Consider the following 23,022-nt stretch of genomic DNA (forward strand, 5'->3'; position numbering starts at 1 on the left):
AAGTAGTTTGCCATTTCCTTCTCCAGCTCATTTTACAGATGAGGAAACTGAGGCAAATAGCATTAGGTCACAGGGTTACCAGCATCACACAACCAGTAACTGAGGGTCAGATCTGAATTCAGGAAGATGATGAGTCTTCCTGACTCCAAGTCTGGTACTCTATCCACTAAACCACCTCTGTGCCCACTTCCTATATACTCCATTCTCTAACCCCTCAGGCTCAGAAACCCTCCAGGAATCACCAGGGCCCCTTTTCACAATAATTTAAAAATACTCCCCTGACCCTTCAGTCCTCTCAAGCTATGGTCCGCTATGTCCCTCTCCCTCCCCCATTCTTTGAGAAGCTCTTAGGAAATAATTTACTTTCAGTGTCTCATAATCTACTTCCTTAGAACCTGGCTTGCAAACCTAATCACTCAACTGAAACTACCTTCTCCAGTTTACCATCAATCTCTTTAACTACTAAACATCATGTATTTTACTTTATGTATTTAAAAATATTGTGAGAAATTCCTAGTCTTCACCAGACTGCCAAAGGGATCCATGACATAAAAAATGTGAAAAATCCTTGACTCTTCCTCCTGATGCTAACCACCAGTCCCCAACTTGAGTTCCCTGACTTCCTGCTTCTCCTCTCCCCATCTGACCACTCTTCCTCACTCTTCTCTGTTGAATTATCAACCTACTATCTAAGTGCAGTAATCCCTCATCAATCTGCCCTGGGTTGCCTTCTATCCTCTCCAATGACAACAATCTCACCAGCTCATATGAATTGTTATAATCTGTAGACAAATGAGTAAAAAAACCGATAAATCCAACACTGCTCTCTCTCCTAAACACAGGCCCTCATTATCAACCATCTGTCTCACCTCTACCTGAGAGTCCCATCACACATTAAAGTCAACAGGTCTCCAAACAAGCTCTTAAATCTGTGGCTCTTCCAAAGTTTCTGGCAAGGTCACCCAAATTTAAAACCTCAGTCATCCATGACTCTCCCCTTTCCCTCATTCCTTATAACCAAGCAGGTGCCAGATCTTGTCAATTTTACTTCCAAACTGCCTATCTGTCCCTTTTCTGCAAGCACACAACCATTACCACACTGATGGGCCTTATCAATTCTCACCTGGATTGCTTAAAGTCTCCTAATTGGCTTCCCTGCTTCCATCCTCTCCAGCTCTCCAATCATGTGATCCTGCATAAAAGACACTCTGTTGCTAAAGTCACAGTCCTGGTTAAAAACCTTCATTAAAACCCTACTGGCAGGGGTGGCCAGGTGGCGCAGTGAGTAAGAGTGCCTACCCTAGCATTGGGAGACCTGGGATCGGTTCTGGCCTTAGATACTTGGCACCCATACAAAAATAACTGGCCATGTAACCTTGAGCAAGTTACTTAACCCTGATTGCTTAAAAAAAAAAAACCCTACTGGCCTTAGGATAAAATACAAACTTCTTATCCCGGCATTTCAAGGATTCCACAATCTAGATCCAGTCGCTATCTTTCCAACCTTATTTCTTAATAGTCTCCTCCAGAAACTCAGAAATACTAACACAAGTGAATTAATGAATTGCTCCACCATGCTGACATTATGAAAACTGCCTCTGCACGTTTATATACATCACTCCCCTGGACTCAAACCCTTTACATGATTTATCTTCTTTCAAGGGTCAGCTCAGCCTGCCACTGCTTCTTCAAAAACATCCCTTCATCTCCCTAGTTATTAAAGTTATCTCCCTCCTCAAACTACCCTGCACTTAATTATCGATGTATAGGTATGTTGTATCTGAGAAATAAAATGCATTCTTCTGGAGAGCAAGAACTGTTGTTTTTGTCTTTGCATGTCCAGTGCCTTATGTATGGTAAGCAAGATGCAAATTTATAAATAAAGCTATATATGTAGCATACCAGAATCATCATCAGTGTCTGGCAAATTGAATTGAATGGCAGCCCATTAGTAAAGAGACTTATAGATAGATGCCTAGACTATAATTGCTCCCCTTAAAAGGTTGCCTAGGGCCTACATGCAAAACTCTTCTATCCTAAATACTTGAAATTAGTGTAGTTCCTCTAATATAAATGATGTTTTTAAACTTCAGTTTCCTCCTCATTCCCATGCAAATCTGCAACAATCTGACCAGATGGCTAGAGCTCTATAATTCTTGGATTGCTCACATCAGTTGTCGGTGATTTGGGCTTTGTTTTGTTTTTTTTTTTAATTTTATTTCAAATGAACATGTTCCTCCAAGGGCTGAGTACTTCTCTCTTGCTGGTTCTTTCTGCTAAAATCAATATTTCAGAAGTTCTCTCAGTCACTTTGAAATGATATGGTTCAATAAGAAAACCCAGGCCTGAGTTCATCAATAATTCTCATAAATATATAAATAAATACATGCTAAGAAGCATTGCTAATCTTCCTTCAGCCAACACAGCAGCAGTAGCAGATATGGCTAAATGGTATAAAGAAGTGCCTAATTTTATGCTACCCCTTAGGCATTTCATAAGCAAAGAAAACTGGTTCATTAAAAGGGCATACCTTAAAACAGGAAAAGGGACATATCCAGTCTATAGAAAAGAAGCAAAAGCAGGTTCTCACCATGAGACCAATTTATAAATTGAAGTATGAGGAAAGGGAGAGACACCTTGGACCAAAAATCTAAGTGCTTCTCAAATTGTTCTGTACCTTCTGGTTCTAGACCCAATAATAGGGACCTTATCAGAAAGAAGGTGAGCCAATGTTTTTTTCCCCCATCCAAGAAATTTAGTATAGTAGAAATCACCCTGGGTTTGGAATAAAAAGCCCTGAGATCAAATATTAACTGTTTTATTGACATGACCTGTGTGACCCTGACCAAATGACTTAGCTTCTCTGGACTTCAGTAGACTCATCTGTAAAATAAGGTAGTGGACAAAATGACAATTGGACTAAGGTACCTTCTAACCCTAGAGCAGGAGTTCTTAACTTTGTAAATCATAGACCCCTTTGACAGTCTGGTGAAGCCAATGGACCTCTTCTCAGAAAGTTTTTAAATGTATTTATATAAGACAAAATACATAGGATTACAAGGGAAACCAACTTAATTAAAGATAACTTTTTCCAATACAAATCACAGACACCTTGAAATCTATCTAGAGACCCTTGACAAGGAGGGAAGGAGGAGCACCACAGAGCCCAGATTAAGAACCTCTGTTCTAGAGGCTCTGATTTTATGAAACCTCATATTTCAAGTACATATATACAACAAAGATATACACAGTGTATGACATTACATTTTATATTAGCAAAGAACTGGGAACAAAATAGATGTCTATAGATTGACAAATTGCTAATGGCTAAACTGTGAAACATGAATGTGATCAAATATTACTCTAAGAAATAATGAATACAAAAAAGCATGGCAAGTTCTACGTGAATTAATATAAAATAAAGTAGAACCAACAAAAATAATATATTCATAAGGACTACAACAAAATGAATAGAAAGAATAACCACCAAAAATGTCAAAAGTGGATGATGCAAAATTTCAAGAACAAGCATGGGAGGCTTCAAAGGAGAGACAGTCCAAAGAAGACTTCCCCACTGTGTCCACCCCTCTACAGAGACAGTTACACATTTTTAATATACCAATCAGTTATGCTGCCTTTTTTTCCTCTTAAGGCTTCAAAAAATATTGTTATATGGGATGGTTGTCTGGGAGGGAAAGGGAGAACAATACCAAGGGAAAATTTGGCAATGTAAAAACAAAAGCTATCAAACAATTTATTTTAAAAAATATGAAAAAAACAAATTTTCTTTGTTTTATTTTTTTTTCTTTCTCATGGTGTTTCCCATTTGTTATAATTCTTCTATGCAACATGACTAATGTGAAAATGTGTTTAATAGAAATGTATGTATACAACCCATATCAGATTGCAAGCCATCTTGGAGAGGGAGAGGGAGAAAATTTAAAATTTGTTAAAGTGAATGTTGATAACTAAAAATAAACAATTTAATTTTTTTAAAAATGGAAGGAACCTTAGATATCCCCCTAGTCCAACTTCCTCACAGCATAAAAGAGGAAATGTAAGCAAGAGAGGTTAGGTGATCTATCTGCTCAAGGTCATACAGCCATAAGTAAACAAGTGATTCAAGAGATCAAGGAAGGGAATACTGAACTTTGAAACTAAGCTTAGAATGGGTGGGTGGGTGTTTCTGCCCACAGATGAAACAGCTGGATCCAAAAGGGGAAAGGAAGATGTTTCCAAGTAGTGATGACATAGATCCAAAGGCTGTGTCAGAGACAATAATGGTCAGCAGAAACAGACAAAAGTTAAAAGTAGAGGCTGGTAGGGTACTCAGGTACCTCTGAAGGGTACAGAGCTATCTGTTGACCTCACATTAAGAACAGAGGTCTAACTTCTCACACTATAGACTATACAAGAAGTTCAAAATGGATGTGACTCAAATTCTGAAGGCTAGCCTAAAAATCAGAGGTGCCTTTTAAAGTTACCAAGAAAGGGGAAGGGAATATGCATTTATTAAGCACCTACTAAGTGCTAAGCATGGTGCTAAATACTTTATAAATATCATCTCATTCGATCATCATAACAGCGTTAGGAGGTAGATGCTATTATTATGTCCATTTTAAAGTAAAAGAAAGGCAGGCTCAGCACTCTGTGCACTAGGCCTAGCTAGTGGCCCCTAGCTTCAGCTTGGGAATGAATTCTTAATCAAACAAGGCCTAAAGGTGGTCACAAAAGATAAAATTGACTACTGTGATATTAAAAAAGGTTTGAGAGACATAGTTTCTGGGTAATTTAATCATTTTATTAATAAGGCCAGCAGGTTATTAATAAAATGATGGTCACTGGGCTGTCTCTCTTAGACCAAAGACAGTCATGGTGGCTGGAGTTCACAGTTTATATACACTTGAAAACAGTAGGTGGTCCATGAAACAGTAATCAAATCTAATTGGTTAAGATTAAAGGTGAGCTATATTAAAATGAGGAAAAGGATAGGATAGGGAAAGGAAAATGGATAGGCAAAGTATCTCCACAACAGAACATCCATAGCTTTCGGCTATCAATTCAAAGACTGTATAACCCACCCAAGCCTGAGCAGAACACAACAGCTTCCACTCTGTCAGTGCCTAAAACAAGAAAGTGAGTCCAATCTCATCATCAGCAAGGTCCTTAAAAACTTAACTTAAAATTGGCACTTTGTAAGAAGGGGAAGAGCTCTGAATCCCACTAAGATATTGGTTATTAATAATCATTTCTCACACTAGATGAAATTGAAAATTTTGGCATGAACAAAATTAAGGCAACTCAAAAAGAGTAGCAGTAGATTTATACCAGATCTCTGATAAGAGTATGACTGATAACCAAAATAAATAGGCAACTAACAGAAACACACCCAATAAATAAGTTGTCCAAGGATATATCTATGTATGTATATGTACATATCAGTTCTTGAAAGAATTAGAAATTATTAACCACATAAATCACTATTCCCAAACACTAATAATAAAAGAAATATCAACCAAACAAACTCTTGAGGTTTTACCTCACACCTAGAAAATTGGTAAAAAGGACAAAAGAGGAGTTGTGAAAAGACAAGAACACTAATGAATTGTTTCTGGAGCTATGAACTGGTTCAACCATTCTGGAAAACAATTTAGAATTATTCTTTAAAAAGTGACTAAAATGTTCATGTGCTTTATTCCAGAGAACCCAATACTATACATATATCTCAAAGACTATTATTGTTTGTCCAAGAAGACTGATAACATCAGAAAGGTGATGTCTTAACTTGCATTGGATTTAAGTGAGGAAGGGCTGTGAAAAGTCATCAGCCTCACTTTCTCTTCCAGAGACATCTGGGTCCAGTGGCAGTTGTTCTGAACTATATCCCACATGTTGAAAGCAAATGTCCCATGTGGCCCAAAAAAAGAAATGGAAAACAAAGTAGGGAAGTCCACTGACTGAGGGAATGGCTAACCAAGTTGCAGTACATAAATGTCATGAATATGACTGAAAACTGATGAGTATAAGTAGAGCCAAGAAAACAATATAAGGACTGCAGAAACAAAAACTAATAGTAACAAGAGGCAGTATTTAGATATATACAGCTTTGATGTTCGTAAAGCAACTTTATATGTTATTTTATCTTCACAATAACCCGGTGAGATAAGTGCTATCTACATTTGAAAGCTGAGGAAACTAAGGTTAGACTAGCCATTGGTCACACAGTTAATAAGTATCAAAAGCAAGAATGGAACTGAGGTCTTCTTGACTCCAAGTCCAAGACACTAGGTATTGGAATGCCAACACCTAAAAATTTTGAAAAGAAATTCAAAACAAGCAAAATGAATGCTGTGAAATTGTAATGACCAAGGCTGGCTTAGGAAGAGCTATAAAAATGCACTTCTTCCCCTCCCATTCCCTTTCTCTGAAGAGGTAGGAGGACTACAGGTAGGGAAACAATATATCTACTATCAACTTGATTCATGTGTTGGTTAGTTTTGCCGACCACTTTTTTCATTCTGTTATTTGGTTCTCTGGGTCTGAAAGAGATTATTTTGAAAAAACTAGGTGATATTTTTTAAAAAGATGTCAGTAAAAAATGTTTAAAGTGAGAGGTCTGCTGTTTTTCCAGGTCATTTATGTGGAACAGGATAAACAACATCCCAAACAACTGATGAATCAATAAGCATTTTAAAAATACTTACTATGTTAACTGCAAGGGATACAAAGACAAAGCTGTAACAGGGCCTACCTGTAAGGAGCTTACATCCTAATGAGGGAAACAACATGTACATAAATTGGTGCGTACGAGATACCTACATAATAGATAGGAGGTAGCCTTACAGGAGAAGGCACTAGAAACTCCAAAGTCTAGGAAAGGTCTCCAGCAGAAGGTCATGCTTAAGCTGAGTCTTAAAGGAAGCCAAGTCTTCTAAGAGGTGAGGATAGTGGGAGAGTCTTCTGAGCTTGACAAAAAGCTGGTCCCTAGGCATACAGATGGAAGGAGGGAGCTAATGGATGAGGAGCAGCAAATAAGCCAGCATAGCTGGAACACAACATGTATAAAGGAGAGTTATGTGTAAGATGGTTAAAAAAAAAAGAGGGCCAAGGGGTTGAAGAGTTTCAAATAACAAGAGTTCCTATCTAAAGGTGCTAAGGAACTATGGGCGTTCTGGGGTGGGGGAGGAAGGACACAATATGGCCAGACCCATATTCTAGGAAATGCATATTGGCAGCTACCACGGAGGGAGGACAGACTGTCATGGAGACAAATCTGAGGTTGGGAGCTGAACTAGAAGACAAATGCAAAATGGCAGAGGCAAGAGTGGATGAGAGTTTGAAGTAGGGCAGTGACAAAGGAAAGGGAAAGAAGGGGATGTTGTGAAGAAGGAAATAGCAAGATCTGTGCATTGATCAGATTTGTGGCACAAGTTCATATAGCAAGGCTGCAAACCTGGGTAACAGTATTCTCTACTGTAATATGCAAGTCTGAAAGAGGGGCACTTGGGGGGCAAATATAATGAAGTGTTTTGGACATAGTGAGTTTGAGATGCTCGTGAGACACTTAGTATGAAAGGTCCAATGGGCTTTTGGTTCTCCTAAATTTAAGTTTGTGTTTTCTTTCAACTGAAGTTGAACTACAGCTGGATATAGAGATCTGGGAGTCATCTGCATAGAGATAATTTAAATCTTGGGAGTGGATGAGTTCAAGAAGTGAAATAGTACAGAGGGAGAGCAGGACCCAGGAGAGTCATGCCCAAGAGACGACAGAGTCACAAAAACACAAAGAGAAAGGATCCAGGAGCAAAAGGCAGTAAACAGTATCAAATGCAGGAGAAACCAAGAAGGATGAGGACTGAGAAAAGGCTCTATGGCCATTCAGAGGTAATTTGGAGACAGCTGTTTTAGTTTAAGGAAAAGGTGAGAAGCCAGACTGCAATGGTTTTGGAAGAGTTTGAGACATAGGTGGCTTCTTCAAGGAGAAAAGCTGAAAAGGAAACAATAGAGGATAATAACAAGAGGGCATAGCAGTGCTGAATTAGTTCTATTTAAGGCTAGAGGAGACGGGTGCATTTATAGGCAGCAGGGAAGGAACCAAAACACAGGGAGAGACTGAAGATTAGTCAGAGTAGGAAGGATAGTAGAGGCAATCATGGGAGAAAGGAAAAGTAACTAAGGGTGTATGCTTTGGTAAACAGGACAACATCATCCAAGAACAAAGAGCTAGAATATATCTGAGAGATGATGTGAGATGATGAGTAAAGAAGAAGAGGAAGCTCTGGATAAATGGCTTTAACCTGGGAGTGGAAGAAGGAGTTTAAGGTGAGATCCTCAGCTATGAGGATTTGGGAACAGGTAAGGATGTGCTGAGTGGGATAGGGAATCAGACAGAAAGAAGTTGCAGGACTGCCTTTTACAGTGTGGGCCCAATTGTGATTAGACAGCATACATCTATATATAGGCTCTTGTGGGCAGCAGGAATAAAAAATACCACTTATGTCACTAATATTATCACTGTCTTGCCCAGTGGCTCATAATCTCTAAGATTACCTTTGAAATTCCTCTGGGCAATATGATTTGTCAGCACGCAAATAGTCAAATGGGCAGTAGTAGTTATCAGGACTGACAAGTCTCGCTAAAAGACCAGCAGGCTTTACTGGTGCTCACCCAAAGGCTGAGCTGAGGGACAAAGTAGCCACTGCCTCCTGGTCAAGAACATGCCACATAGTGCTTGGGCCTGCAAAGAGGGTTTGAATACAAAATATGACCAATATTCTGGATAAAGATAATGCCAGAAAAACTGAGTCTCAGGATGAACTAAAGCTTGCAAAGTATGCTAAGGCAACAACAACAAAAACAAGAGGCAAGACACTACTCAGGATGTATGGAGCAATGATAAGGGATGATTGTTTCTGTTTTCCCTAAGAAGAATCATTTTCTGACTGCAAAGGACAGAATAAAAATAGCTAATAGCAAGTTAAAACCCAAAATATATAAGGAGACAAAAGAATTAACTGCTCTTGTGTAGTGCTAATGTAATTTGAATTTGAAGACCCTTTTTTGTATTGGCAAGTAAGAAGATACTTAGCATTTAGTAATTAATCAAACCTCTGTGAAAGAAACAGAAGGTATGAACCCCTGTTCCTGACATAACAGGAAGGGGTTGGCTGAAACAGGAAGCTAATGCTGGGTATATAAGGAAAAGCCCCAGGAAGGGACAGCTAGAATTTCTTAGGACAAGAATCTGGAGGCAGAGCAGCTACTGAAGAGAGAATCGAGAACTGAGCCAGAATTTCCTGAGAACTTGTGGTGGTGGAGCTTCTTCTGAACAGGAGCCCAGAAGCCCGCTCCCCCCAGGCTGGATAAGGTGATTCTGATTTTTTAAATGAGCTGCAGAAGACTGAGCACAACCAGGATGCAGGGACTTTGTCTGTTTGTGGCCTGGTTGAGTCTTGAATTCCCGGGAACAGAAACTGTGAAGGATTTGAGATGTATTGGACCCTGTGAAGGAGGACCTACCCAGAGAGTTGGACAAGGAAGTTCAAGCTGTCTGCCACTGAACCCAGGTGACAGTCTAGTGAATCCAGGTAGAATGTGGGACCATGAAAGGGGATCCAGGGAATCTGAGAACTGGGCCCAAGTCAAGGTAAAAAGATCTCTTCCGGGGTACTGAGTAATGATGAAATTGTAGTTTACTAGTGACCTAGGGGTGGAGGGTTTGTGTATTTTCTAATGGTTGTACTTAGTGATTAATAATACTTAGTAACTGATTGTTGAATAAGTGACTGATTGAGTTAATTTAGTGTGCCCCATGAGTGGAAGACTTTGACTATTGTACTTTGAGGTGACTGTTAACTTTGTTCTAAATATTGTGACCACTTTGGTGAAAACTATGTAGCCATTTTAATGATAAGCTGTTGTGAATACTATATTGTGATTTTCTGTGATAAGTTATAATATAGTGAATGCTATACCTTGATTTTCTGTGAATGTTTTGCTCTGATTTGTTATGGAATAAAGTGTTCACTATACTGTGTAATCAGAACCTTAAAAGCTACTTACAGTAGCATTCTTCTGGAAAGCTGCTCGTGCATGGCATTACACCTTGATGAATTCAAGTCATGAGACCCAGAAGAAATACACCCTAGAGTACTAATTACTAAGTCTCTATCAGTGGGCTTTAAAAGAATTTTTTAAATGACTTTTTCATAACATCAGTGTCACTTCCCAATGATATCCCCTCACCCCTTAACAGAACTCTCCCTAGTAAAAAGCAGAGTTAAGCAAAATAAATCAACACATTGTATTCAAAAACAACAGCAAAAGATGATGAAGAATAATATAGGAGCCATTAGAATATGCATGAGGGCAGGTGTTCCATTTTTTCCAAAGAGGGAAGTTAAACAAACATTTATGAAGCACCTACTAGGTGCCAGGCACTGTTCTAAGTTCTATGGATACAAAGAAATGCAGAAACACAGCCCCTACACTCAAGGAGTTTACATCCTATTGGGAAGAGTGAAATGTGTAAAACTGAGGCCACTTGTCTTGAATCTGATTCTTGGCAAAATTTTAGAATGTATCACTAAAGGGATAATTAGTGAACAGCTAGAAAAGAAAGCAATGAAAACAAAGAACCACCGAAGCTTCATCTAGAACGAGACAAGACAACTAATTTGATTACATTTTTTGATGGGTAATTAGACTGATAGATCAGGGAATGCTGTAAGTAAATATGAGAGTTTACCTAGATTTTAGCAAAGCCTTTGACAAAATCTCTCCAGCTATCCTTGTGGACAAAATGGATACATATGGTCTAGAAGTACAGGGAGAAAAATTCAAAATCTGGTGAATGACTAGATCTAGACAGTAGTCATTAACAGGTCAATGTCAGCACATCCTATTGGGTGTGTTGAAGTCTCTCTAGTTAAGTGCCCTCAAAGATCTGTCACTGGCTTGGAGCTTTTTAATACTTTTATCCATGACTTGAGGTGCTAAAGGCATAAATGGCATGCTTATCAAATCTGCAAATGACAAATCATTGAAAAGGAAAGCTAACCCAAGGGATGAACACATGGATCCAAAAAAGACCAACAGGCTAGAATGCTGGACTAAATATATTAAGATGAATTTAACAGGGATATAAATGTAAAACTTGTGTTCAAAACAAAATTGATGTCAAAGGTATAAGACAGGAAAGACCACTAAACAGAAAATAGTTCATCTGAAAAAAACCTAGTTTTTTAGAGGACAATCAAATGTGTAATGTGGCAACCAAAAAAAAAAACCCACAAACTCAGGCTGCACTGAAAAGTATAACCATAAAAAGAGGCAGTCATTGTCCCACCATGGTCAGACCCCAGTTGGCATGTCAAGTTCTGGGACAAACTTCATTCAGGGTGCTACACCCTACTCAGCACCCCTTGAGAGTTAGCATTACCCAGTCTTTCCTACTCTTGACTGTGAATGTCTCACACTGTATCCACACTCAAACACTTTCTGTTAGGTGAGACAGCTCCTAAAATAAACCAGAAAAGTAGGGAAAATCACTTCTAGGAACAAGAAACACAGAATAAGGCTGCTTACTTGAATGTCAGAAACTGATATATTGTTTTAGGAGTGTTATGGTGATAAAATGACTAGGGGACTTGGTGGGCAAAGATTTCCAGATACACCCTCTGAAGGGTGATGCTGCAGGTTGTTGGGTAGAGTCTTTGAGGTTTGGAGCCACAGAAAGGTTCTTCCCCATGAACCTAACACTGATCACAACCTACCTCTATTTCTCACATCTAGTCTTTATTTCCCTGGAAAATAAGTTTCTTTAGACCATGGCATAGTAAGAAGCAACTATTTGCTTCAGAACATCCTCAGGCTATTATAGTAGGCTTAGGGATACAAGTTTAGGATTAAATTCACGGAATAAAAGAACTGACAGAAACCTCAGAAGGTCTTCAAGTTGAATCCCTAGTCTTCTGGCAATACTAAAGACCAACCATTTACCCTTTTAAAAATCATTAAATCAGACTCCTTCAGTAACAGACTCAGTAACCTGAGTCTCACAACCATTACAATAAGACTCCTTAGTGAAATCTAAAAAAAGCTTGAATTTTTCCTGCTTAAATTCAACCCTATTCTTTCATTCTCTCCTCATGGAAAAGAAAGAACTGATGACCCTCACACAAGTTTTCATCTCTACGCCACAGGATTCACTGAATCTCATATTTCCTTGAAAGTTTCAGGTCAAAGTGAATGAAAATAAAGACTGTGTAGTCACATGATCATCTTCTGGGCCCCCTAATTTGAGAGTCAAGCCTAACTGAGGATTAAGCAGGTGAAAATTTCCCTACTTAGTCTATCAAGCATGGAGTTTGCAGTGGTCTCCAGTGGGATGAGCTATGCTCCTTCATTTGAGTCAGTTCCACTTCCTCAGAGGAAGATAGTTCTGTTGATTGCTGCCAAGATTTCTGAATGTAAAGTTCATAATTACATTTTGATTACAGAGGAAGGGAGGGGGCACAAAGAGTGAATGCACATATGAGAGGTTCCAATTTACTGCAAATTTATGTCCCCGATGAACCTCACAGCTTGTTAGCCATCCCAAATATGCTTTTGCTCAAAAGGACCTTTATTAGCATCCTTCCATCTGTAAACACCGAGACCTTCTCAATGTGACACAGACACTGAGAGTGTCCCAAGGCTATGCACTGTCCAGCTTCCTCCACTACCTCTACTTTTCTCAGTACAGCTAAAGAACTCTTCAGGATAGGGACACAGCAAGGTAAGAATACACCAGGCATAGTAGGAAAAGGAAGACACAAAATGAAAAGTGCTTCACCTTAGGTCTCTGGGATTCATACTTCAATTCCTGACTTCTGAGGATTCTTGTAAAAAGAGAGGCCTATAGCCTATTAGAAAGTTGTAAAGAAAACCATGGAAAGGAAAAGTTGTTAAGGGGCAGTTTTTGAGAAACTAGAAGACAAAAGTGCAGGGTCAAAGTGGCACAAAGCTACAGACTAAATTAAAAATAGGATTTGGATCAACTTTTTATAAGACTGAAGGAAACAGATTTAACCCAGATGTCAGAGCTGACATGTTAAAAGGGCACAATGGGGCTGTTTCCTATTTCTCTGTTAATAAAGCCACCTTTTTTCCCCGAGGGGCATGAGAAGACATTTCTCTCTATTTCTTCAAGGTATTCAACTCTTTAGACAAAAATGAACCCTGTCATTTGCATTTGCAGGGGACATCACACGGAACCACTGTCGTCCAACCATGATCCAAGAGTCACCTTTATTCCCTTCCTGCCCCCACCACCAGGTAAATAGGAATAAAGTCACTGGAGCTCCAGGATCCAACGTGTTAGCTCCTAAAACATGACCTCACCCAACATTAGCTCTGTCCTCAATTGTCTGGGCCTGCTGCTTCCTCACTGCTCCATTATAACAACTGCCTGTGGGCTCAGCATGAGCTACATTCATACAAATGTAGCCAAATGGCAAAATAAACGCTGATGACTGACTGCTACTGCACAGGGCAATATAGCCAGCGAGGATACAGTAATGAACCATTGACAATGTACTGTTGACACTACATTGCTGCTATCATCAGTACTTTCATTCGACCTTGCCCCAGCTGAGAGTCCACACAGGACAGGAGGATTATAGCAACATTATCAACCAAGGGGTTGAAAAATGAGAGAAGAGTGGCCCTCCTGAAATACTGCAACTGCCCCTTATCTGCAGAATAAAATTCCCATTGCTAAATCAACTGTTCCTATGGACAGTAATCTCATTCCCTTCTCAAAAGAGCATCCAAAAGGAAACTCCGGAGAAAGAGGAAAACAAAATGGGTACTAATTAATGATGCTCACACAGATTCTCATATACTACTACAAATGGCAGTGAAAATGAACTTAAAGTGCCCAGTCTTCTCATAGAACACACACACACACACACACACACACACACTCATGGGGGGGGGTATAAATACAACCCTTCTCTACAGAAGCACAGAAAAGTTGCCATCTATCCAACTTTACCCATCCAACAGATAATAATGATATAACAGACCAGACACATCGCCAGTTCCAGATGTGAAATAGCAACTTACTTTTTCCTCTTCCTCCTCAAAGTGCAACTATTCACATTAGATTGGAAGTAGAAAAAAAAAACCAATTCTTTCTCTCTGGGTAAATGCTCTACACAAATGGAAAAAGACAAAATCCAGAAATTTGAAAAAAACAAACAGAGTTGTCATCCTAGGAGGTTGCTTACCCCTAAGTGCATGGCATGATCCCTAAACCCATTTCCTATGTCCTCTGCCCACTCCTGAAGATTAAAGGGAACCTGAGAGCTGCTTCCCTCCCCCTGGATCCACAGTTCTGTTAAAAGGTAAAAAGAGCTAGAAGAGATAGAAGGAAAGTTGAGCTTTTTAGTTTCAGTCTCACTACATGATTTTCTCTGGGCCCAGGGCCCAGGCCAGGTTGAAGGCTGAACCGTCCTCTACTTCAGGGGATGCCTCCCATCTAACAACAATGTCCAGCTCAAAGGTGGAATCTGCCTTTTCACCTGGAACACTGGCACAGGTCCCTTTAACCGCAGAACAATCCTGCCCTGCACCAATGCTCAGGACTCTCCAGTGAACAATATTTCGGCAGCAAAGAGCTGAACAGCAAAGACCAAAATAGCATTTGCCAAGTGAGGCACATGTCTGTGCCTCTCCTGTGCTTCAGAACTGCAAGGAAAGAAAGTTTTCAATCACTTGCTCAGAAAGCACAGCCACCCACCACCTGCCTGCTGGGGCACTTAAACACTGGAATTTCTGTTCTGTTGGATAATGAACTTCCCCTCAACCTCCCCCCCACCCCACCACCAGCACCCGCCTCACTCACAGCATTGTTCCCCTCCTGCAGGCCAAAGAGAGACTGTTCTTTTCAAAACTGGACTCTCAAGATCAAAAAGAATATGTAGGCTCAATTCAAAGTATATTTTTAGGGTTGGGGTTTTTTTTTTTTTTGGTCAAATCTCTTTGCCAGATAGGAAAGGCTAGGCCTGGAATTAAGCCCATTACCTGGCTGAAGGGTCTGCCATTGCTTCGTGGGGTAAAACACGTTCAGGTCTTCATTGTCAAGTTCTTCCTCTGACACTGCCTCTTTCTTTTTTTCCTGGATATTGCTCTTCTCTGGACTGGACGATGAAAAATACTTCTGTATTAAAAAAAAAATACAATTTGTAAGCCACTATAACTGGGAAGCAGAGAGAACATGACTCTAGGGTTCCACTGGACCATGTTTTCCACGCAAGAGATGAAATGTGTCAAGGATGAGTGGAGAGAATATGGTTATAAGTGGAGGAAATGTGGCATGTAGAATTCAAAAGCCCAGTGCCTCAAGTAAGGAATATGGCTATAAAAGGTATATCCAGAACAAAACAGATATGTCTGTTCAAAAGTCATGTCATCTTTCCAGTCTTCTCACACCTGACACTCCCCCTTGCCTATATACTCTTTGATAAGGTGACACTGGCCTCCTGGCTGTCCCCCATGCCTGGAACCCTCAGCTCTCCCTCCTCATCGACACCTCTTGGTTTCCCTGGCTTCCTCCAAGTTCCAACTAAAATCCCATCTTCTTCTTTGAAGCCTTTCCCAATCCTTCTTAATTCTAGTGTCTTCCTTCTCAATTATTTCCTATCTTATCATAAATATGTAGTTTGTATGTATATTTGTTCACTTATTGTTTTTTTCCACTGACTTGTGAGCTCCTGGAGGGTATGCTAAGTACCTACCACAGGGTCTGGCACACGGCAGGTACCTAATAAACTTACTAACCCCTAAGGAGTATGGGAGACTAATCATACTGAAGAGGAAAAAACACCCAGGCTAAAATCAGTTTTGTGACACTTTATTCCTTCTCTCCCCTGGAAAGTTAGAAAGGATTAATGAGAAAGGGTCTGCAACACTTTTGAGTTTGAGAAAGAGATTTGAAATAAAAAAATACTATTAATTATTTCTCCTTTCAAGCCTTCTTCCTCCTCCCACAGAATTTTCTTCCTGATCTAATTCTAGGTTTGTAGCAAAGAGGCCAAAAGATATCGGGCGCAGTGCTTTTTAGTCTAAACCTGGAGGGAGCAAGGTATTGTGGATGGGCTCACAAGTGTTATCGATAAGTTGGTTTACTCCATGAAAAGCCCAGCCTGCCTCAAAAAGAAGTAGCTGAAACTGACCACTCCCCCAAGCCCTGGGCGCAAAACTAGATCTGGAGCTCTAAGACCTGGGGTCAGATCCCAGCTCTGTCACTTACTATAGTCAGTGTGACCTGGATCAGTCACTCCGATGTCTGTGGGCCTCAAGCTCTTCTTCTGACAAAGAAGGGGGAGGGGATGAACTAGATAAATAACCTCCAAGGTCTCTTCCATCTCTCCAACTATGACACTGCAGTTAGTATAAAAGACTAACTCTAGAGTCAGGATGCTTTGCTGGGACTCCCAACTCTGACATACCAGCTGTGAGTAATCTTTCTGAGGCTGTCACCTCCTCTATAAAACTGAGGTACAGTCTGTACTAACTACTTCATGGGATTTTCATGAGACTCTGATAAACTGATGTAAAAAAAATCACTTTGTAAAGTGATTAGTACTTATAAGCAAAGAAGGGGAATGAAGAAAAATTACTTGTCAGAGGTACATAAAGAATTCATGACCAAACAAGAGATAGAGAAGATCACAGGAGGTAAAATGGATAAGTTTGATTACATTAAATATAAAAGTTTTTGCAAAACAAAACCGATGCAGCCAAAATTAGAAGGAAAGCAAGAAACTGCTGGGAAAATTTTACGGTAAATTTCTCTGATAAAGATCTCATTTCTCAGACATATATTCTTCAGCCAAATCTATAAAAATAAGAGCCATTCCCCAATTGAACAATAGTCAAAGGATATGAACAGGGAGTTTTCAGAAGAAGAAATCATATGAAAAATACTATCTACCTCCAGAGAAAGAACTGATAGTCTCAATGCAAAGTGAAGGTAAAATTTTTTCACTTTCTTTTTCTTGTGGGGTTTTTTTTTTGTGCAACATGGCTAACTTGGAAATATGTTTTGCATAATTTCAGATGTATAACTGGTATAACATTTCTGCCTTCACAATGAGTGGAGAAGATGTGAAAGGGAGAAAATTCAAAACTAAAAAAATTTTTAATTAACTTTAAAAATGAATAAGTAATACATTTTTAGAGAACAGAAATTGAAAATTAGAAATCACAGCTATCAATAGTCATATGAAAAACTGCTTTATAGCTCTAATTAGAGAAATGTAAATTTTAAAAACTCTTTGGTAAGGCCTCAAACTCATCAGACTGCTCAGAAAAGGAAAATAACAAATGCTGGAGGGCATGTGGAAAAATAAGGACACCAATGCACTGCTGGTGGAACTATAAACTGGCCCAATCATTCTGGAGAACAATCTGCAACTATGTCCAAAGGACTATAATGCTGTGCATACCCTCTGACCCCAAAATACTGATTCTAGGTCTGTACCCCAAGAGAGATCAAAGAAAAAGGGACCCATATGAACAAAAAAATACTTAGAACAGCTCTTTCTGTGTTGGTAAAGAATCGGAAACTGAGGGGATGCCCATTAGCTGGGAAATGGCTGAACAAGTTATAACACATGAATGTAATGGAATACTACTGTGCTAAAAGAAATGATGAAGGGGATAGTTTCAGAAAAACCTGGGAAGACTTACATGAACTGATGTAAAGTGAAATGAACAGAACTAGGAGAACACTGTATACAATAATGGTAATACTGTGATGATAATCAATTGCAAAAGACTTAAGTCACTTGATCAATACAATGATCCATGACAGTTCCAAGGACTCACAATAAACAATGCTATCAACTTCCAGAGAGAAAACTCATAGACTCAAAGTGCAAAATGAAGCATAAATTTATTTTTCTTACTTTTTTTCTTCACAATGTACTAATATGGGAATGTTTTTCATGACTTCATATGTATTAAGGAGAAGATATTTCTTGTTTTCTCAATGGGTTGGGAGAGGGAAAGGATTTGGAACTAAAAATACACACACACACACACACACACACACACACACACACACATACACACACACCCTCCCTAGTACTATTTTATGTCCTCATCTATAAGATTTGAGGACTAGAATAGATTATCTCTGCTGTCCTTTCTAACACGGAATGTATGTTCTATGTGAATGTGATTATAACCCTCTATCCCCTCTACTGATTACCTGGTTTCCAAAATCCCCCTACCCAGCGTCTGCATGCCCTTCCTCCAATTTCTTATACTTTCCAGTCTTTCAACTAGCAATGAGAAGAAAAGTAATTAGATAAACTACTCTTTATGCAGGAGTTAAAGAGATGATAATAGCTTAATACTTTCCAGACCTCCAAGGGCATTCACATTTTAACAGGAGACCAAGTTTTCATTTAAAGGAATAAATCTCTTCTGGTGGAATAATAGGCCAAATATGAAACCAATCAAAAAGATACTTAAGGATTGAAACGTCTCAAATTACAGTATTCAGTTAGTTGCCAGTTTATAGACCTGAACCCTGTATCAATGGGCAGTCCCTTCACCATGAGTGACAACATTCAGACACAATTGTTTTCTCACTGGGCTAACTCTCCACTTTCCAACTGCAGTTCTACTTAGTTTGAACTGCAGGAACATGATGTCCCTACCCCCACTGGGTGTCTCTCCCCCAGCCCCATCCTCCCCACACACATTTTCCTTATTTTCCAATTTCCTTTTGTGTGTGTAGTGCTATATAGTCTTCCCACATTAGATTGTAAGCATCTTGAAGGTAGGAATAGTCTCTTTTCTTATATCCCCAGGGCTTATTAGCCCAGTGCTTGGCACAAAGTAGGCACTTAAATGTATATTTTATTGCACTGCCTTCTACACTCCTCTATACTACCTGACCTTCCCTCAAGATCAGATTTGTAGGGTTTTACCTGGGCCCCTAAAAGGTATGGGAAAGGGAAGCTGGGACCACTGAGGAACAAGAAGAAGCTGGGGTGGCTAGGTGGCACAGTGAATAGAGCACCGGCCCTGGAGTCAGGAGGATGACTTCAAATCCCCCTCAGACACTTAACACTTACTAGCCGTGTGACCTTGGGCAAGTCACTTAACCCAAACTGCCCTGCCTTCCCCCCTCCAAAAAAAAACAAAAGGAAGAAGAAGCAGCCTTCCTTGATCAGCAAAGTTAGCCTTTCTAAAAGGTTTTCAATGGTTTGCACAAATGCCTTTGGGAAAGTGTAATTTCAGGTTGTTGGTACTGTGAGCCCGGGCTCTGGGCACCCATGAATATATCATTAACAATCCATTTTTACTATTGTGAAGGTGGCTGACTGCATAATTTGGATTTTAAATGCCACCAGGACAGCAATTTTTATGGTATGAGAGAAAAGACACTTCAACTCCTACTTGTGCTTAGCACATGATGAAAGATTATGACAAATGGATACAGCTTAGGAACAGCCATAAGGATAAAAGCAGCTTCTGTTGATGAAAGTCAGTATTAACATTTTTTTCTGAGACTAGACTCAATAGAGCTAATATAAATGGGCCAGAATAATTATTGCTCTGAGAGCTCATCTATTTGGTTGGACTATTATCCAAAAGGGACTTAATAACACGAAGTCCTTAAGTAAATTCATCAGCACGACTTTGTTAATTGTGCATCTGTTAAAGCTCAGAGAGGAGGGAGGGAATCCTCACAAACCTGGGAAACACAAAACTAACTCATTTTCAAGAGGGCAAGAATAGGGAAACAACCCCATCTTCATCCTTCAGTATCCTTCCCAGGGGCATCCAAAAGCCAGTGAGGCCAAGCACTCCATAGCTAGGACTCATATCCCATGACCATACACAGACACACACACACAAACACACACACACACACACACACACGCACTCACACACACACACACAGAATTACACTGCATAGACAATTCTCAGAACAGGGACATTGCAATCCCATTACTATTTCTCTTTAAGAATGATAATGAAAATGGCTCTGAAAGGATATTCATAAGAAAGCATTAAAGGTTCAAAGGGACAAATGAGTCTAGAGAACACATTTTCTTTCTAGCTTAACTACAAAGCAGGGGTGAGAGACAAAGGAGAAAACAAATGATTTCAGAAGGAAGGTGAAAATTTGCCATGAGCCAAAGGTGAACCTTGGAAGCACTAAAGATTTTTATTAATTTGATCACAATTGTCATTTGCACTTTAAGGGCCTCTCACTGGAAAGCCTGGGAGCACTTTACCCAGTGCTTAGAAGATAGAGCCTCAGGAGGACTCCATGGGGGTGGACCCAAGTGGGCAACGGAGGGTGAAACTATCAGAGAAATAACAATAAAGACTTCACTCTAAGGCAGTGGCATGGTCAAGGGCAGAAAGTAAATAGTAAAGGGAAAGTAAGCCCAAGAGGATCCTCTGTTTCATGTGTTATTTCCCAGGGTAATGGGATGCCAGCTGTGGTAGAGGCTATGTCAGTGAAGAAAGGACAGAAGAAAGAGAGGGAGAGAAGACAGAAGGAAAAAAAAGAGACAAAAAGAAAGGGATAGAGGGGAAACAGAATCTTTCCTTGAAATTGAAGGACCTCTATCTGCAGTCTCTCACCTCCATTAGAACCATGAGGTTCTTCACCATATTTTAAGATACAACTTTCAGAAATGTCCTCATCAGACAGCAACAGATATTACATACACACACACAAATACACATATATATACACACATACAAATACAAACACATGTATATGTGTGTGCATATATAGACACACATACACACATATATGTGCGTATGTACCGTGTTTCCCCGATAATAAGACCTATCCCGAAAATAAGCCCTCCCCTTACTGTGTAAGATTCCTCTAAAATAAGCCCTCCCCCGAAAATAAGCCCTATTGAGATTGCTACTGTAGTGAAGGTGATCCCCTGCGCTACACGCTACATTACGGTACCCTCTGTATGCACCGTACCCGCCCCCCCCGTGAAACGCATGCCACGCTCCAAGCTGCATCCAATCAGAGCTGCAGCAGTGAGCGCGTCATCCTGTTCTTCCCCAATGATTTGCTTATTGAATAAAGGTACATTTTTTTGTTCACATTTACCTGTTTATTAAAATTGCTGTCAATGTTCATTAAAATAAGCCCTCCCCTGAAAATAAGCCCTCTGTGTTTTTCTGTTCAAAAAATATAATAAGACAGTGTCTTATTATCGGGGAAACACAGTATGTATGTATGTATGTGCAAGCCACAGGCAAGTAGCAACGAATTGTACCCACCTAATACTATCACAGTCATTTAAATTAGTAGAAACAAAGGTAATTCTCTCCTCTAAAAGCCCCAAGAAATGGCAGCGATTTCTCTAGCCCAGTTCTAAGCTTCTCATTGTTCATAAATCAAACACTTACCTGGATGTGATTATTATGGCATGAAGAGAGATATGCAGATGCCAGCAGCCAAAGCACTATGCCCAGCAGGGATACCTTTGATGGGAGGAAGACCTGGTGTGCCATGGTCACCAGCCTAGTGACACAGAAAAGGGAAGGTTAGTATGGATTTAATGACATCTCTGTTTCATTTAACTGCACACCAACCAACCCCCACTATTTCCAGTATCCCTGCCTTATGTGGATCAGCAACTTACACTCAGAATTGGCTTGGGGGTTAAGAGGGAAAGAAGTTAATGTCAACTCCTGTGTCACCTCTGGTTTTGCAGATGTGCTGCAGCCGTCCAGTGTGCAGTGAGGACACCTATGCTGCCCAGCTCTTCCACACATTTTACTTGCTTTGCCACCCAAGTAAACGTTAGCTCCAGGCCTTTCCACACTTACCTTCTTAGGCAAAACAGTCAAGAACAAAAGGTCTTTGGAAGGTAAAAGACTAATATCTTCCTCCTTCCCCTCAGCCTGGTGACTGGGTTATTGATGCACCTAAAGAAGTACTCTAATAATAATAATTGTCCCCAGGATATTGCATGAGCCACTGGATACCATTCAGAAAGGATTAAGATATTGATCTTAGGTAAGAAAGTCTTTCAGGAACTCAGTAGTTCTAGTTGAAGAGTAAGTGACTACAGTTCTCGAATATTAATCCCAAATTGCAATGTAATATATTATGACCTTTTCCTGGTTAAAAATTCCTATAAAAGTTACCTTAAATGGTCTTGGGATAGAGATGCAGAGGATGGGATGTAGCTGGCATGAGAATTATGCCAATTTTGATATTTCTCTATTCTATAAATACTTGATTATAGAATGTTAAATTAATCATTGTCTACAGCAGATTTGTGCTAAAATGCAGAGTACAGAATTAATATTTTTTCCAACAACAGTAAAAACTATTTGGCTGTTCATACTACTTGGATAAATGAGTAGGCTTCCAGTGAGATGGAAGATCACTAGGACTTAGCATTTTGGCCTGACCCTGCCTAAAGCACCCAGGACTTACCATATGGTCCATCCCTATCCCCTATAGACTCCTGGACACTATTATCTGACCTCCTGGTGAACTTAAAGGTTCCTGGGCCTTGCTATCTTATAGCACAATGTCTACTTCTCAACTAGAATCTGAGTTCCTCGAAAGTTGGCACTATCTCATTCTATTTGTATCCCCAGGGTTTAGCATAGTACTTAGGACATAGTAAAACCTTGTTTATCTTTTATTCATTCATATAATTCACTAAGGTGATACAGAAATGAATTAAAAAATTAAACATCCCAGCCATTAAGGCCCTAACCCACTGACCACAATGGCTTTTCCCAAAGTTTCCATCCCTCCTCAAACTTCCAGCTTCCCTTCCCCATACTCTTATTTTACTGGGGAAAAAAAAAGATACAATTTCCTAAGACTTTCCTCTCCTTGTGTCACATAACTTAGATTTCTTTCCCTACTATCTCTCCCTTCAACCAACTTCCACAAGAAGTAGCCCTTTTGCTTGACAAGAAAACTTATCTATGTGCATTGGTGATCCTATT

The 23,022-nt window shown here is 39.7% G+C and overlaps 1 protein-coding gene across 5 annotated transcripts in view; it reads right to left on the reverse strand.

Annotated features, from left to right (window-relative positions):
- Nucleotides 1–23,022, reverse strand: part of SIL1 (SIL1 nucleotide exchange factor) — a 254,806-nt gene that overhangs the window by 150,895 nt on the left and 80,889 nt on the right. For all 5 annotated transcript variants that reach the window (XM_069104317.1, XM_069104314.1, XM_069104315.1 and 2 more), the window contains 2 exons: nucleotides 21,457–21,571; nucleotides 15,070–15,205 (listed from right to left, as the gene is read on the reverse strand). In XM_069104317.1, the coding sequence (XP_068960418.1) occupies nucleotides 15,070–15,205; nucleotides 21,457–21,561 (241 nt within the window). In that variant the 5' untranslated portion in view covers nucleotides 21,562–21,571. The remainder of the gene's footprint in view (nucleotides 1–15,069; nucleotides 15,206–21,456; nucleotides 21,572–23,022) is intronic.

This window comes from Petaurus breviceps, unplaced genomic scaffold (assembly GCF_028583685.1).
Source record: "Petaurus breviceps papuanus isolate PSGF00001 unplaced genomic scaffold, PetGlider_PUasm1.0 685, whole genome shotgun sequence".
NCBI classification, from domain to species: domain Eukaryota; kingdom Metazoa; phylum Chordata; class Mammalia; order Diprotodontia; family Petauridae; genus Petaurus; species Petaurus breviceps.